Source organism: Helicoverpa armigera, chromosome 1 (genome assembly GCF_030705265.1).
Source record: "Helicoverpa armigera isolate CAAS_96S chromosome 1, ASM3070526v1, whole genome shotgun sequence".
NCBI classification, from domain to species: Eukaryota; Metazoa; Arthropoda; class Insecta; order Lepidoptera; family Noctuidae; genus Helicoverpa; species Helicoverpa armigera.
The window spans coordinates 10,632,940-10,649,097 of NC_087120.1; the positions used below are offsets into that span (position 1 = coordinate 10,632,940).

The 16,158-nt window shown below is 36.1% G+C and overlaps 2 protein-coding genes across 2 annotated transcripts; both read left to right on the top strand.

Annotated features, from left to right (window-relative positions):
• The first annotated feature begins 19 nt into the window (after positions 1–19).
• Positions 20–9,643, top strand: LOC110374590 (Y+L amino acid transporter 2). The gene is made up of 10 exons (XM_021332355.3): positions 20–411; positions 1,216–1,318; positions 2,289–2,404; positions 2,820–2,945; positions 3,293–3,392; positions 5,107–5,275; positions 5,503–5,703; positions 5,952–6,101; positions 6,291–6,462; positions 6,828–9,643. Exons 1-10 carry the CDS (start codon positions 207–209, stop codon positions 6,887–6,889), a joined length of 1,404 nt encoding a protein of 467 aa, XP_021188030.2. The 5' UTR covers positions 20–206; the 3' UTR covers positions 6,890–9,643.
• A 1,700-nt stretch (positions 9,644–11,343) lies between these two features.
• LOC110374593 (uncharacterized) lies at positions 11,344–15,479 on the top strand. The gene is made up of 10 exons (XM_064035118.1): positions 11,344–11,460; positions 11,554–11,746; positions 12,183–12,415; positions 13,495–13,621; positions 13,713–13,902; positions 14,128–14,257; positions 14,347–14,428; positions 14,536–14,663; positions 14,753–14,843; positions 15,310–15,479. The coding sequence occupies exons 1-10, from the start codon at positions 11,419–11,421 to the stop codon at positions 15,390–15,392; spliced, it is 1,299 nt and encodes a 432-aa protein (XP_063891188.1). The 5' UTR covers positions 11,344–11,418; the 3' UTR covers positions 15,393–15,479.
• The last annotated feature ends 679 nt before the right edge of the window (positions 15,480–16,158 follow it).

Below are 16,158 nucleotides of genomic sequence, written 5' to 3' on the forward strand. Positions count from 1 at the left end.
TTAAATCGTTCTAATGGAAACACTACTCGCAACCAATTGTAGTCTTTGCTCGCAACACACACATTGCAACACACAATTAAATGTGGAAATGTAAACGGCATCCGCATAGGTTAGTAAAGTCTAGGACTAGCTCAGACTTCAGCTTTCCTGAGAAGACTTTGTGAAGAGGAAATTTAATTTACAACCATCCGAATCAAATTAAAAAGATGAGTGGTGAAATAGTGAAAATGCGAAAGCAGCTTGGGCTGCTTGAAGGAGTAGCTATCATTTTAGGTATAATATTCGGTAGTGGTATTTTTATATCACCTAAAGAGGTTTTGGATAAAACTGGGTCAGTTTGGGGCGCACTCTCTGTATGGGCTGCTTGTGGAGGTCTCGCTACCCTAGGAGCCATGTCTTACGCCGAATTAGGTAAGTCAATTTTTGTAAATTCCTAGTCACAAAAAGCACGTATTATTTTGAATTAGATTAAATTAAATATTAAATTAAAGTATGTGAGTAGGTATGTTATATTGACGTCTTATAGTCATTACGGGTAGTCAGAAGCCAGTAAGTCTGACAACCAGTCTTACCTAGACTGGAATTTGACCCCAACATACCTGGGAAAAGGCTAGGCAGATGATGGCTTCCAATCTAACGGGATGCATGAAAGTACCAGGGTGTTACAAAGAGCGAGTGCCTATCTGACTTGCTCAACCCGGGCAACTCCATACCCCTAGATAAGACTCGTTCTCAGACTTACTGATGATTTTACAATGGCCAGAAACTAGCTGGTGCATGAATCTAATAACACATCTATGGGGTGAATTAAGACACAAATTTGTGCGAGTTCCTGCACCAAAAACACTTGGCCTAATCCAAGAATTAGTATGCCACTTTTGATAGTGACTTTCATTCAATCAATGAAAATCTGTATGGATGCAGCAATAAGAGCTCAGGGAGGGAATGCAAGTTATTAAATAAACAATTTTAACTTTCTTTTCATTTACTTCTTTTGTTTTATCAAATTCCTTCATACTCCATAATGGTAAGAATTACTTGTTGAACAAATCGCCAAACCTGAGAAAATATAATTTGGATTAAGAGCATTAGAAATAGGAATTGAAAATGCTTTGATCTGATGTGCGCACATATCAAATCAGAGCTGTATAAGTCCATGCTATGGATTGTTTTTATTTTTGACTAGTTTTTGGAGGTAATGAATTTCTTACTCAGGTACAACGTTGGCACAAAGCGGAGGTGATTATCACTACATCAATGAAGCTTACGGACCTTTACCAGCGTTCCTCTACCTATGGGATGCCAATTTAGTTTTTGTGTAAGTACTCATAAGACGGAATCTTTATGTACATTAACTACATAGGAAATAAAATAATTAAATACAACAAGTTCAAAGTCAACACTTAATCATATTGATTCTGCTACATATTATATATTATATCCAATCCTTTTGTGACTGAGATGGTGAATGTTAAGTACTCTTACTCAAAAACTACTAAATACAATTATAATAAATCTTAAAAGAAAGATGCCATAAACATGAGAATATATAACACATAAATATGTTGGACACTTTTTATATTATTCTTCCAGTTTTTTTTTAATCTGAAATATTCTGAAAACCATCTTAGATACTCATAATATTACCTCCATCATCATCATAGCGAGAGTAACCATTACCCTTATCATCTCTTTTACTGTCATTATCACCACCACCAACATTATCGTAACCATAGCGTCATGAAACAAAGACTAAGTACAGCTTGGCACAAGCTTGTTAAGAACACAGGTTTAGCACACAGGCTATTTTTACTCTATACCAGCTTCCGCCCACGGCTTCGTTTGCATGGTATGTTGATAACATGTAGCCTATGAGTTAATCCAGGGTGTCACCTATCTACATACCAAATTTCAAGCAAATTGGTCCAGCCGTTTTTGCATGAAAGAATAACAAACATACATCCATACATTCTCAAACATTTTAAATTTTTTATATCAGTAGGATCAATATATTCAATACAAAAAAAAAACTTGTTATATGTATAGAGATAATGATCTGATCACAACATTGATCAATTATAATCCAGATATTTCTAGTACAATGTCATGAAGTCAATCAATCAATTACAATGTATGATCAATATTGATTGATTTTATTGAATCACAATGGACTTGTACTGTTATTGTTTTATGCTTTATCCATAACAGTGACCAAATATTGGCTGTGCATGGGAAATGTTAAAGATATTAAACTTATTGTTATATTCAAATACACCTCTTTGTTCTAGACCAACTACCAACGCTATAATGTCACTGACATTTGCAAACAATATATTGGATCCAATTTTCCCTGACTGTCCCATTGATCCTATATGCAGGAAACTTATAGCAGCTGCTACAATATGTAAGTGTTTGTTTTATTTTTATTTATTGTTAATTTTAAATAAAAAATAGCTAGGTCACTACCATGGTTTAGTAAGTTGGTAGTTGGTTACTATATAACTACCAAGTCATTATCATGAAGAACCCATGATGGCTGCTGAACTTAAAGGAGATACATTAAACTATTTGTGGTTTATAGTAATACTATTTTAATACTCGCCTTACCTATTAGCTTATCTGCAAAACACGACCGTAGTTCTAGTACGATGAAACAACACAAATAACCGTTAGCTTTCTCAGGATATCACCGTAGGTTATTTACCTACTTTTTCAATGCCATACACCGGTTTGAATTTGCATAACATGACCCACAAGAAACGAAAGCGCCTACGATCTCTAAAACTTCGAGAAAATACAAATTGATCTGTTTTTTTTAGGTTTTCTCACATTCATAAATGCCTACGACGTCAAATTCACGACTCGCATACAAAATGTATTCATGTTCACGAAGATCACGGCGTTGGTCATCATTATTATGGGAGGCATCGTCTGGATGAGCAAAGGTATGGAAAATATATTATCTTTCGTCCTTCAGTATAGTAGATAGCGGATTGGTCAATGCTGATCTGTTGCGGTTCTGCATCAGGACTTCAAACTTCGAAGAAACTTAATACCTCTACAACAAAAAATTAAAATATTTCCAGTAGTTCCAAAGTAAAGCAAATTAATATTTATAGTTTATATTCAGTATAAGTATTTAGGTTTTTAGTTCCAAGTTGGCGATTGGAATCAGAGCCTTATCGGATTCAAAAAGTAACGGCTAATAACTATTTCAATAGTTGCGGGGTAAGAGCTCGTAAGCCTGACATAACCCAGTTTAAACGAATAACGTATTTTATTTTCCTTAAAGGAGGTACGGAACACTTTGAGGATGGCTGGGGTGGCACAAAGTCTTCGATAAGCGATTGGTCAGTCGCATTCTACTCCGGTATTTTTTCCTACTCGGGCTGGTAAGTTACTTTCAGAGTAAAATTCAATAAAATTCCGTGAACGAAAAGTAAAGCATTTTTGTTTGATTTCATTACAAAAGTGTGCGCAAAGGAACCCTTTGCATTTTAAAATCAGAGTAATATCACAGATTATATAATAGTTACTACGTAACAGATAAATCACTCCATACAAAAAAGTCCATACCTACTGTTATAAGCACCTACAAGTTCCCCAACTACCTACAAATTCCTAGCTGCGTTATAAAATGAACCTTAAAAGCTCGAGCGCTTGACTGTTATTCCAATGCGATAGCGCACAGTTCAGTGACCGCAACCGTGCCGCGGCCGTGCTAAGGGTTGCTTCTTACAATTTATTAATATTTAAGTAGGAAAACAAAGATACGCTTATTTTAAGATAACCTTTTTTAAAACTGAGTTTTAAAATAAAAAGTAATATCAAGAATATTTTTCTACCTACTTACACTCGAGATGTGTTCTGATCTACAAAACTCACAATACAGTTCATATAACTAAGTAGGTATCTAAAGTAAAATAAGTACCTAATGATCTCTGTTGTTAAAATCATAAAGTACCTCTAGATAAGTATTAATTTATTTAAAAAAAATTTAATTACTAGATAAGTTCATAAATATAAAATGTTTCTAAATCTTACAATAGTCGCATATAAACCAACACAACTCAAAATAATCCATCAGTTTGTTAGGTAGCTTAAAAAACCTAATAAAAACCAACAGCATAACATGCCACGAAATAAAAATAATAATATTGGAACGCCCGCGGCGCGTGTGACTATTGAAAGCCCTGAGCCGCGTGGGGCTACCGGTAACCCAGCGAGCGGTAGGCATTTATCGCGCGCAAGTACGTCGAGTGAAAGAGGCCTGGTAATATCCATGTTTTATTTTCGTGTTACTATATTAATACCTAACCACCTTTACGCACTGGTATATTCAAACAAATACTTTTGACTTGGTTTCAGGTATCGTTTTTAATCCGAATTACCGTTTAGAATCTGTAATGATTTTGAGTTTGGAAAAATTGCAGTTTATTTAATATAATTTTTGGGCGTAACTTTGTTTCTGAAAGAGCTCAGATGTAATGTTAATTACGAATTTTTTTATCTATATCCGAATTACATATTTACGTAAAATAGCACAATTTATTAAAAATCACACTTGCCTTATGAGTTGCTGTCAAAGTTACACATAAGGAAAACATAAATGTACCTATTTACTTCGGAAAATACCGATGTGGTCTACCTTAGTACTTGATTTGACCATTTTAATATTATGTACCTAGCATTAAATGTCCCATTCGTGGTTTGACTAAGGATGCTAAAAATGTAAATGCGTTGTTAAAATTGAATGAAAACAGGTATTACGGTTATTCATTTTGGTATAATTTTTTTATACGACTCACATTCTAAATAGGTCAAAAGAGTAGATAAAAAGATTGAATTCTAAGAATAAATAGCATAGAACAATGGCCGCCGGAGTATTCCAAAATTACAATTTAATACAGTTAAACAATAAAGGCTCATTTTCACCGACAACATTAATTAACGTCCGCTTTTCGTTTACTTTGAACGAATAACATAATTGAACGTAAAAAATCATACTAAGAAAACTATGTATATGTTTTAAGAAAGCTGACGTTTACTTAGTCATGCGTCATGCCTTAATATTTTACTCTATGGTATATTTTTTTTAATTCGTAGGAATTACTTGAACTTCATGACTGAGGAGCTAAAGGATCCATTCGTGAATCTCCCTCGCGCAATCTACGTATCGTTGCCGATGGTCACCGCCATATACCTACTGGCGAATGTTTCGTACTTGGCCGTGCTGGGACCTGTAGGGGTACTGGCGACTGAAGCCATAGCTGTGGTAAGTAACACTGCATTGATATCTTTTTTTTTCTTCTCGTCTGTAACTTAAAGCAAGGCAATCACTAAACCCGGTGGGACCCATTAGCGCCAAAGCTTGCGGGACTGCGGGATTGCTCGAAAGTTGCTTCATCTGTCGCTTAAAGATCTCTTCATAATAAAAGCTGGTTGGGCAGTAGTAAATAATTTGTTTTCTACACCATGTTGATACCTGTTAATTTCATTAAGGACTTTGCTGTAAGCTGCCTGGGTTTCCTGAAATGGGCGATGCCTACCCTTGTCGCTATCGCCGTGTTGGGTGGTCTCACGGTGCACATTATGACGTCATCACGCATGTGCTTCGCCGGAGCCCGCAATGGACACATGCCCGAATTGTTGGCGCACATCAATGTCAAGTGTATGTCTCCCCTGCCTTCGCTTGTATTCTTGGTAAGAAATCAACCTTGAATTAAAGATGTGTATGCTATATCGTATATGACCTCGATTTAACACGGTGTTTACATATTAAGTGTTTCCTTATTGAGACAATGTTTTAATTGAAAGGTTAATTCGTGGTAAATGGTATTTCAGCAATTATTAACTCAACGTCTTTGTTAATTAAGATATAATGTCCAGAATAGTTTCCCGTGATGGGCATTTAAACCACAGATTCTAAAATACAAGTATGTAATTATTAGATGCTGATATCAATAATAATGCTGATCCCGGATAACCTGACGACGCTGATCACATACTGCACGGTCGTGGAGTCCTTCTTCACCACGCTTAGCTGCAGCGCCGTGCTCTGGCTCCGGTACAAGAGACCCGACTTGCCCAGGCCTATTAAGGTAATGGAACTATTCTCACTGACTGCTGACTTATCCACCTAAAGGAATTCTAGTATCCAGAGTTTGTTTCAAAATCCCCTGGCGGCCAATCTTAACTATGATTTGATCTTAAATATGAACCTAACCAGTCTTTATCTGGCAACTGTAACCAGTTAAACCGGGCATAAAAGTTTGAAGTAATATTTCCAGGTGCAACTTTGGATGCCGATAGTATTTGTGAGCATCAGCGCAGTGCTGTTAGTGGTGCCGGTGGTGAGTGAGCCGGTGGCCGTCATTGCTGGCGCTCTCATGACGCTCGCCGGGGTACCAGTCTACTTCGGCCTCGTTAGATCCAAACCACAATGTATTGCCACTGCTTCAAGTAAGTCACAGTATATGTAGATTATAATAATAATATTATCTACAGTTGAAAAAGCCGATTCATTTTCACTTGATTCATATTGATTATTAATGGTAGATTTTCAAAATTGTTTTTAGATCATTAACATTTTTGGAATTTGTCGTATTTATATAAAAAACAACTGATTTATCGCATGCATTTCTTAATTACTAAAATTCTTAAAAACGTACAAAGTTATAAGTACGCCTCAAAAAGCCTGTTTTATCAGATAATTTTCAGCTAGAGAAATATTTTTAACACCTTTTAACTGTCATATGCATTTATTTGAAGGTGGTGAAACTGATTGAAGTCTTTCTACTACTAACGCACAGAATTTTTTATTCTAGCAACATTCACGCATTGCTGTCAAAAACTGTTCCTGTCTGCAGTTGAAGAAAAAGAAGATTAAAATGAAAAAGAATACTCAAGTATGTCTACTTTTTGTTCTCGAATATGTAAGATTTAGATACATACGTAGTATATACCTATTATAGTATTGCTATCATAATTACGAGTTACTTTTGAGTAACGGCCAGTTCGTAGAAGGTTTTGTGAATATGTTATGCGGCCTGTCTGTATATAATTAACTTATAAAGCACACTATTCTGGTGTCATAGCTAATAGGCATGTCAATAGTATAAAAACAGAGTCTCATATTTAAGGCTAATCTAAAAGACAGCCCAGTCACTTCTATATTAGTCATGCCCATTTTAATGTGGAACTATTTTGAATATAAACTCTTTTGCAAAAAAAGCGGGCAATCTGAATCTTGGTTTTAATGACTGGAATATGTTACTAGCAACAAAATTGTTAGCTCAGCATCCGTCATAGCGTATTGTAAATTAGATTTTTTGAGAAACGAGTGTTTATTACCTTTTCAAATAAAAAAGTACTTTAGTATTAATAGTCTTTAAGCGTATTTATAGTCCATTTATTCGCCGGTTGTGTCAAAAAAATCTTTACCTACTTTTCAACAGTGGAAAATATTTGGATTTTTTTCAAAATAAATATAAGTAGCCATTCTTTATTACTTGCAGTTGCCATCGTGGTAAAAGTTTTTACGAGTATAGAACACTGTTAAAATAGTGATTTCTGATATTTTTTTATCAGAAATTAACTGCCATTGTCAATAAATTATTAATGTAGATACTAAAAATACAAATTTTGAATTAAAATATGAATTGTGTAAACGTTGAAGACTCTTAACATGTACAGTTCCCTAGCATTACCCTATTTATAGCATTTTTCAATAATACGGTTTATTATTATCGAGTGATCCGTTTTATGATATAGAGGCTTTCACTGAAGGGAATGCACATACGTATGTATAACCGAATACAAGAATATGATTTGACCAATATGTAATACTGTCATTTCATATTTAAGGAAGATTTATCTCCTCTCTGCTAATGTAGCTGCTGCTTAAGGTCCCGTAGTAGAGACATCGCCGAAACCCCCAAGGATCTCTGTCCAGAGTTCCCCGCAACTCCGCATTGGCCACCTCCGTGGCCTGGATGATGGCTAATTGTATTGCGGTCTTCGCAGCTCTGTATCCCTCGTACAGCTCTGCTTCCCTGGCCTACGCAACTGGAGGGCCGATGCGAAGCCTGCGGTGTCTGGTCTGACGCAAGCCTCTCGAATAGAGGCTATCTCGCTGGACCACCAGTGCACCTGGCGTAGATACGATGGTTTTTTAGTCAGTAAAAATCTGACACTCCCTTACCGCTGCTTACCCACAGCGGGAGGGGTCATTTAATGATTTTTGCCATCGCAAAAAAAAAAAGTACCGTGGTAGTACGTAACAAGTAGCCTACATTATGTAAACAATTATATAATAAAATTGATGTTCGTACATCTCCCTGAACTTCTAAGAGTCCATTTAGTCGGTGTGAAGTTCGCCGGGTCTCCCCTAGATACTCCTAAAACCGAAATGTAGACATAACTAATAATAATAATTATGAATGGTACTATATAGACTTTAATAAAATAATAATTACTGTCAGACTACATAAATGGTCCCGTAAGTTAATCACAATTGCTGTAATAATCCCTAATAGACGTTAGTGCATAACGTGTTGCGGTTTTTTAGCGCACCTACGATTGTGAATCTTCTAAGACTGAAGCAAGTTATTTGTACATTTTAGCGATAGAACGCAACATTATGTAGAAAATATGCTCGTCTAAGCTGAAATGGCGCGCTCCACTACCGCATTTTTAGTGCGTGTACCGTAAATAAATGCGATAGTGCCATTGTAATATATATCTCGATATTAATATTAACACAGTAAACAGCTGCTATGTAAACGCGCTTAAAGATGGAAAATTAAACATGCGGAGTATTTGATGCACTCAGATGAGTGTAAAAGTTACCGGCAAACTGTATAATCCGGTATTATACACGATACCAAAATAATGTATAAAATACCTGAACATTTGTAGATAATGTAAGAAATACTGTTTATTTTATACTTTGTCTAGGTATTCTATACAAGACTGAATGCGCAACCGATAAAGTAGGTACATTTGTATAAGACGAGATGCAAGGACGGAGAGGACTCATTTATAGCTTGTCTAACCTGAAGTAATAATTAATAACAGATTGCCGGTAACATAAATATTTTCTTAATTAAGATGTTCCTTTGTTTTTATATTTTTTGTTTGCGCTTTTTATATTCAATTCGGATTGGCTATTAATCGGACTGATGCTTCCGTGTACTAAAATTGTGCCTTAATTTATACCATTTGCTTGCTGCGAGCTAAGGTTTCTTAATTTTAATATTCTCGGTCAAAATCGATATCGGATTCGTTATAATTAATAAGCTCTCTTTGTATGATATAATTATTGTATCTCAATCCAGCTAAATGTGATGTAGTACCAAATAAAGTATTTTATTATTAATATTCTAGAAATCAAAATATTAAAATTTGGAGCTTATATCGGTACTTATATTTGTAAAAAAATGTGCGAGATCTTTTATCGTGTACATATTTATATTGTGTAATATTTATCTGTGAAATTTAACTTTTGTGGATGAAAAATCTTTACTATTTCTATCAACTTTATTTGATTACTAAAGAAAATTGTTATTAAGGAACAATACTCACGTACACGTAGGATATCGTACAACGTTTTCGTACGTTGTAAACTTGTTGTATTCATGTCGAACTAGCGTCACGCCATGTTGGCAGCCCTAAAATAGTGATGAGTCATGAAAAAATAATTTTTGGCGTCTAAATGGTTAGTGCAATCACAGAAGAACAAGTTACACACTGTTCTCTGTTTGGTGTTTATTTTTACGGATTACTTAAACCGAGTTTGTTTGTTATGATACATTGAGTTCCTAATGTGTCATCATGGCGTGAAGCTACCAAATCAACCAGACGCTGGTCAATTATATAATCGGTGTGGTCGACTTTTGAAACCTGGCTTATACCTATTAATATGTATATTTTATAACGTATTTTATACCCTGCTCTGAAAGCAGGTTACATGCGCTATTTGGTAGTTTTAAGTATTAAACATCTGGAATATGTTCAGGCAATAATATGATAATGTTGCCATGCGGCATAATTTTTTAGAGTAGTGCCCCATAAGATATTCGTACTTTCAAACTATCGGTGCGGTGGTCACGGACTGCATACCAGCCGTCACAACCAATCCCCTTCCTTTCTAATTCCTTCGTACAAGTGAACATCCTTTTACTATGAAAATGGCGAATCACCAGTGTGCCTGATACGAAGTCAGTAGTGTACATTATATACCCCATCAGCTGGCGTGGGGGTTAAACATCGCATTTTAATTGTCGTCGATGTTTGTCACAATATTTGCTTGAATTTTTAATAGTATTTAACTGAGTGGTAATAGTGTAGTTGTTTTATTTATCCGAGTGAAATACCAAACGGAACTTAGTAGATATGTAGATTAGAAATATTGACTGATTATGGAATACTTACATGGACATGAGGTGAATTTTGTACATACAGACATAAAATAGTAAGCCTGTGTTTCTATATATTATTTATAGAAGTAGATACATCTTTATTGTATAAATTATAATATTTCAACATAATAATTATGTATTCTGGTTCGGCCCAAGAATCGTTCCCATGTGGACGATGCATATTTATACGTATATTTAAGCGTGTTTCCTAAGGTATATCATGAAATATCCAGTGTTTAATATAATGTGCTAAACTACATTTACGATAGTATGAACTATGGTCTTTCACGAACTTTATTTCCGTTTCAACCTACTTAATATGTATGTACTTATCAATGTTTGTTTGCTCTTGAATTAGTTAATTAAATACTCCTATTGAATCTCGATTTGTAAAACATCTGTCCAGTGTTAGTTCTTGTATAGTGGTGCCAAAAATAACTTTTTTGATTTTTTGCTTTTTTAAATGTTTTAATAAAAATTGTTTTGATATAGTTCGTAGTTTTATTTCAATTTTACAATATCTGTACCTAGTACTTTTCATAGTAGTCCTGTAAAATTAGCAGAAGCTTAAACAAAATCTCTTAATGAAAGATACTCGTAACAAGCTGGAAAGTACATACCTTCGTATAAAATGACTCCTTAGAAGAATCCTCTAAAGAATATTTTTTACTACAAATCATGCATTAAACGTTACCATTTCCGTCTACTACCTTAAGCATGCTCCAAGGTTGCCTAGAAGCTAAATTAAAAGGACATAAGATAGTTTTTGTCACCATCCGGCTACGGGAAACTGACGTATCGGGATGCGGGTGAAACCGCGCGCGGAAGCTAGTATAGATGAATACATAGATTTTAACTACTGAAACGTACGTATCTGAATATTTTTTCAGTTATTAATCCTAACAAGCACGGTCTAACTGCCAATTAATTTAAGGAGGTAGTAAAGCCTACCTACATTGCAGCCAGTGCAGTGCCTGTGCTCGGGCGCTCGACCAACATGGGGCCGGTTATTTGGCTCGTTACATTTACTATTATCCAGGTAAGACGTTTTGAGTGTGAATAAGGTACAGCCACAAAACGATTTTAGGTGCTTTAACCTGTATACTAATTTCCTGAGAGTATTTTTGTTAAGGGTGTCTCGGCTCGATCGCGTCGTAGTGGCCGCTTCAACAATGGGTCGGCGCACGAGTTCACTACCCCCGCAGATGAGATTGGGCCGATGGTACACGACGAAGGCTTCCAAACAACAACTGTGATATCCGGTCTAATGCCGGACTCTTTCGGGGAAATGTTCAATTTTCTCGACGGAGACAGCTTCGGCATAGGTACTTATGTATTTTTAACAATTTAAAAATATCGTTTTCTTAAGATACGTTTGTCTCCCACCAAAAACATACAAGTAAAAAAAATACAAGTCTATGCAATCTTTCCATCGTAAATGTAGAGTTCTCAAAGAAGTCAAGTTCTGTTCAACTTGTGTAACTTTGGTCGATTGTGACTCCCAGATTATTAATTCAAATATCGTAAGTACTTAATTTTGAGAAGGAGCTTATTTTAATGCTAACTCTTGGTCCCCTTTTAAACCTTTAGCTTTATTCACATCAATTATATAGGGAGTAAAATAGCGGCGAACCGCGAATCGCTTCAAGAAAAATATAGTAGGTATGGCCCTGCCTGCTTTGTTCAAAAGATGGCTGGGGCACGGCCGTGGCCAGATTTAATGCAGAATTCTAATGCTTAAGCTCCAATCGTAATATGTAGGTCCCATGCATGAGTTCGTTTATGGCTGGCAAGCAATTGTAAACACAATGAGTATGAAGAACAACGTGGAGGTGCGCAAACGTGCTGGTTTACAACGTTTCGCATTGGCTGGTATCAACGGCATCACGCTGGTCTCCCACATTGGGGTTACGGAGATCATGATCAACGGGACGAGATCGTATTGCTTTGGTGGTGTATCGAGGCCGCCTGGTAGACGCAGTGTTATTTGCAAGGTACGAAGGCTCAGGGCCATTAATAGTTATTTGTTATACAAGAGTGCAAAGTTACTTTTTAACCGCGGGCTCAATTTTGATGACCGAGCAAGCGAAGGATTCTAAAATTGAAACACGAGCGTAGCGAGTGTTTCAATAATTAGAATCCTGAGCGATAGCGAGGGAATCAAAAGAGCACAAGGTGAAAAATTTTTGCACTCGAGTGCAACACGTAACTTTTCATCCCACCTCATCGAGGAAATTTAAAAACAAAATGGCGCGCACATATGGGTATCAAATTAAAAAGAAGTACCTATTAAAGTTCATTTATTTAAAAACTCAATTTAAAAATGAAACGAGGTCTAAAATCTATGTAAAAACAATTATAAAAATTACTTAACTGAATAATTATTTTAAGCAGTATTTTATTTGTTTAATATGTATTTGTTTGAAAAGTCTTATCAAGATTGTCACAAATGGAGTATTGCACACGATGTTCTAAATTCAAATCACTTTGCCGCTCTAGAGGATAAAAACGGCTTTTGCGCTCAGATATCAAAGGGTAAAAATACTCTTTCCGAGATGGTGGGATGAAAAAATCTTTTTTTACTTAACGCTACAAAAATACTTCGCTTTGTGCATCACACTTTTCTTGTGTGTATTAATATAGTAAAGAGCAAACATTTATTGTTTGTTTGTATGTACCCCAGAGGCGCCGAAACAACTGAATCGATTTGAAAAAATCTTTCACTGTTGGAAAACTACATTATCCACAAGTAACATATAGGCTATATTTCAACCAGGTACAGGCGGCGTAGTCCAATATGGCAAGTTTCGCCATTAGTAGTAAACTGTGTGGGCAAAATAGAACGCCTTCACCTTTTGTAGTCTCGTAGTTGCTCGAGCGTAACGGACCTCTTAAAGCGATGATGAATCATTATTTACCTGGTTGCTAGTACCTTATTATAAAGCCTGCAGCAGTTGATTTCCTTGTTTTAGTCTAACCCTAGCACATTATACCATGACTTCAGTTATCATGAATTTGATAGAGGGTACTAAGTTTAGGATCATTGTATTTTATGTTTTTGTGACATTTTCAGGGAGCTATGTACCAAGAAGGGCGCTTCACATGTAAAGTGCCCTACCTGCGATACCCTTCGATATTCGGATACAGATATTGTATAGATAAATATGCTGCCGTCAATTCCGTCGATGGAACATATAAAAGTAGGTTCAAATATGCGTACCTACCTTAAGAATTCGTTTACAAAACAAAATAAAAAATATTCCGTATTAAAAAATATAATCTTCCGTTTAGAAACATATTGCGCGAAAGGAGAATCTCTTCCTAAGTTCCATTACGATTACATTTGTGAGAGGAGAGACATCAAAATTAAGCAAATAAACCTTACCGACCCTAACGAGAGATTCAACATACGAAACCCTGTTGTACGAAGAGCGGAATATTACAGAGCGCCTTATGATATTTTGAAAGCTTGCCCAGATTGGTAAGTGGAACTTCTACGTAGTAAAACGAGTTGTGTAGCTTCTTCTACTGTTTTGCACCTTACCCCACAGGTTTTAAAGAATTGTAACCAGTGTAAGTTGTCAACATTCGACAATTTTTTACTTGAACGGCCAGGGTTCAAGTTGTTTGAAGTAGATCATTATAAAAAGCATGAATGTACCTACTAATAAAATTCAAGCATAAAATCATTATGTTTTAATTGTAGGTATGGATGCAATCTTCAAATATCCCAAGATAGATTACATCAAGAGCTTCCAACAGCTTTCATGGCTGCCAATGAGAGTGCCTACGTTGGCCACGGGGGCAAATATTGGCTTGCCCTTTATTATACACAGGTATTATCATATTACCTACATACAGCTTGTAATGTAGTTCTACGTAATTTAAACTAATCGGGACTTACAGATATGTATATTGATTATAGCTTTCCACATATGCCATTTACTTCCAAGCTCATGGAGAGTACCCGTGGCAGTCTAACAGGCCTATCATGTCGATGGATAAGGGTAAGTAAACTAGACCAAAATATCTATGTAAAGTAAAAAAACGATTTTAAAAAAATCGTTTAATAATAGAGGTACATTTTATTTATCTGTGTCTTTTTATCATTCAGGTGGAATTTGGGAACAACTGCTCAAAGCTAACATCGGTCCGGACATGAATCTTCACTATAATCTCAATGGCATTTACAATAGATTCCCAGGCTCTGTATTCCCTGACATTATGAGAAACGATGGTCAGGTATGATATATTTGAGCGTGAAATAATAAATATTCCTTCCTTATTCGTACTCTACCTACGAATACAATATAAAATTTTATGTCCATTAGGTTCAGCCAGCCAATTTCAGGTCAGAATCCAGAGAGGGTGCCCAAGAGGACATCCTTATTGGCAACGCTCACTTGTCAGCTGAAGGAGCAGGTAAGCACGCAATCAATTTAAGCTACAAAAAATTAATCCGCCCGATTTCCTTTATCGAGAACCTACATACATATTACTTCGTACCCAAGTACTGCTTAGGTCTGTGGTTGGTCCCCCTGGGGGAACATGACTGGGAAGAGTTTTTCTATAGACTAATGGTGTACGTAGCCATCAGTCTGTGTGGAAGAGATTGTCATCGACAGATGTCGGTGATATGAATGCGTTAAGTATACTTACCAAAAAGAAACTACAGGTACTATATGGTATATATGGTTGAACAGACCTGACAGTTATCGGCCACAAAAAATGAAAGGGATGAACATGAATTCAAATTGAATTTCCCATCATATCTGTTTGAAGAATTGTCTGGATTCTAAGTATTTTATCTAGTTTGATGAAGATTCGGTGAGACAGCTGGCCTGTCTGCTCTAACTAACACTACGCATATTACGTTTTTCTTGCACAGGTGGCGATCCAAATATCGGTCCATATAAATTAATCCGTGATGCGCAAGTTCAACCAACGTTTGATCACGGAAAGAATATTTGATGTTTGCATCGTTCTGGGGAGCCATTACCAACGTGTACGTCGAAAAAGCATCGTGCAGTTTACTTAAGTAATAAAGTAGTATTATCAACAGTACGAAATGCTTTTATTTTTTTTAAACAAACCTACCCATGAAGGTCTTTTTTATTAGTAGGATTTTAGATCTACAAAGGAAAGAAGGATATCTTCGAAGCCATTCGTTTGTCTGACATTCAACACCCTTTGAAATGTTCATCGAAATCGGTTCAGTTTTTTTTGCCTGAGTTTTTGGGGGTGGTTAGATGGTTCAATTTTAGGGGCATAGTTTCACTTTGTAGGTTTTAATAAATTCGCAAACCGTATGGAGTTTGTCAGTTTGCCGTGTTACGACCTGGACCCTACACTATCCATGTAGCCCGTCCACAGAAGGTAGAAGGATCGAGGGATTCAAACGTAATTTTTTTTAAATAGTTTGAGCACTGACTAAAAAGCAACGAATGCGGAGCTAAAATGATTAAGGAGGATCCGCGAGGCTTTTCCGCTCTTTCTTTTGTCATTTGTAATTCTGCTGATTCAAAGAGTACCTAAGTATGTGCACGTAGCTAACATAGAAAACAAAAGTAGGAATATGCATGAAATGAACAAGTAGACCCTTTTAACATGTGAACGTTCATGTCACGGGTAGTCTCTTTTTAACACGCTTTTTTATTGCACCTAACCAGTAGTCTGACTATCTATCAGGACTCCTCATTACAGGTAGGAACCTACTGGGTACTAAGCTACATACAGA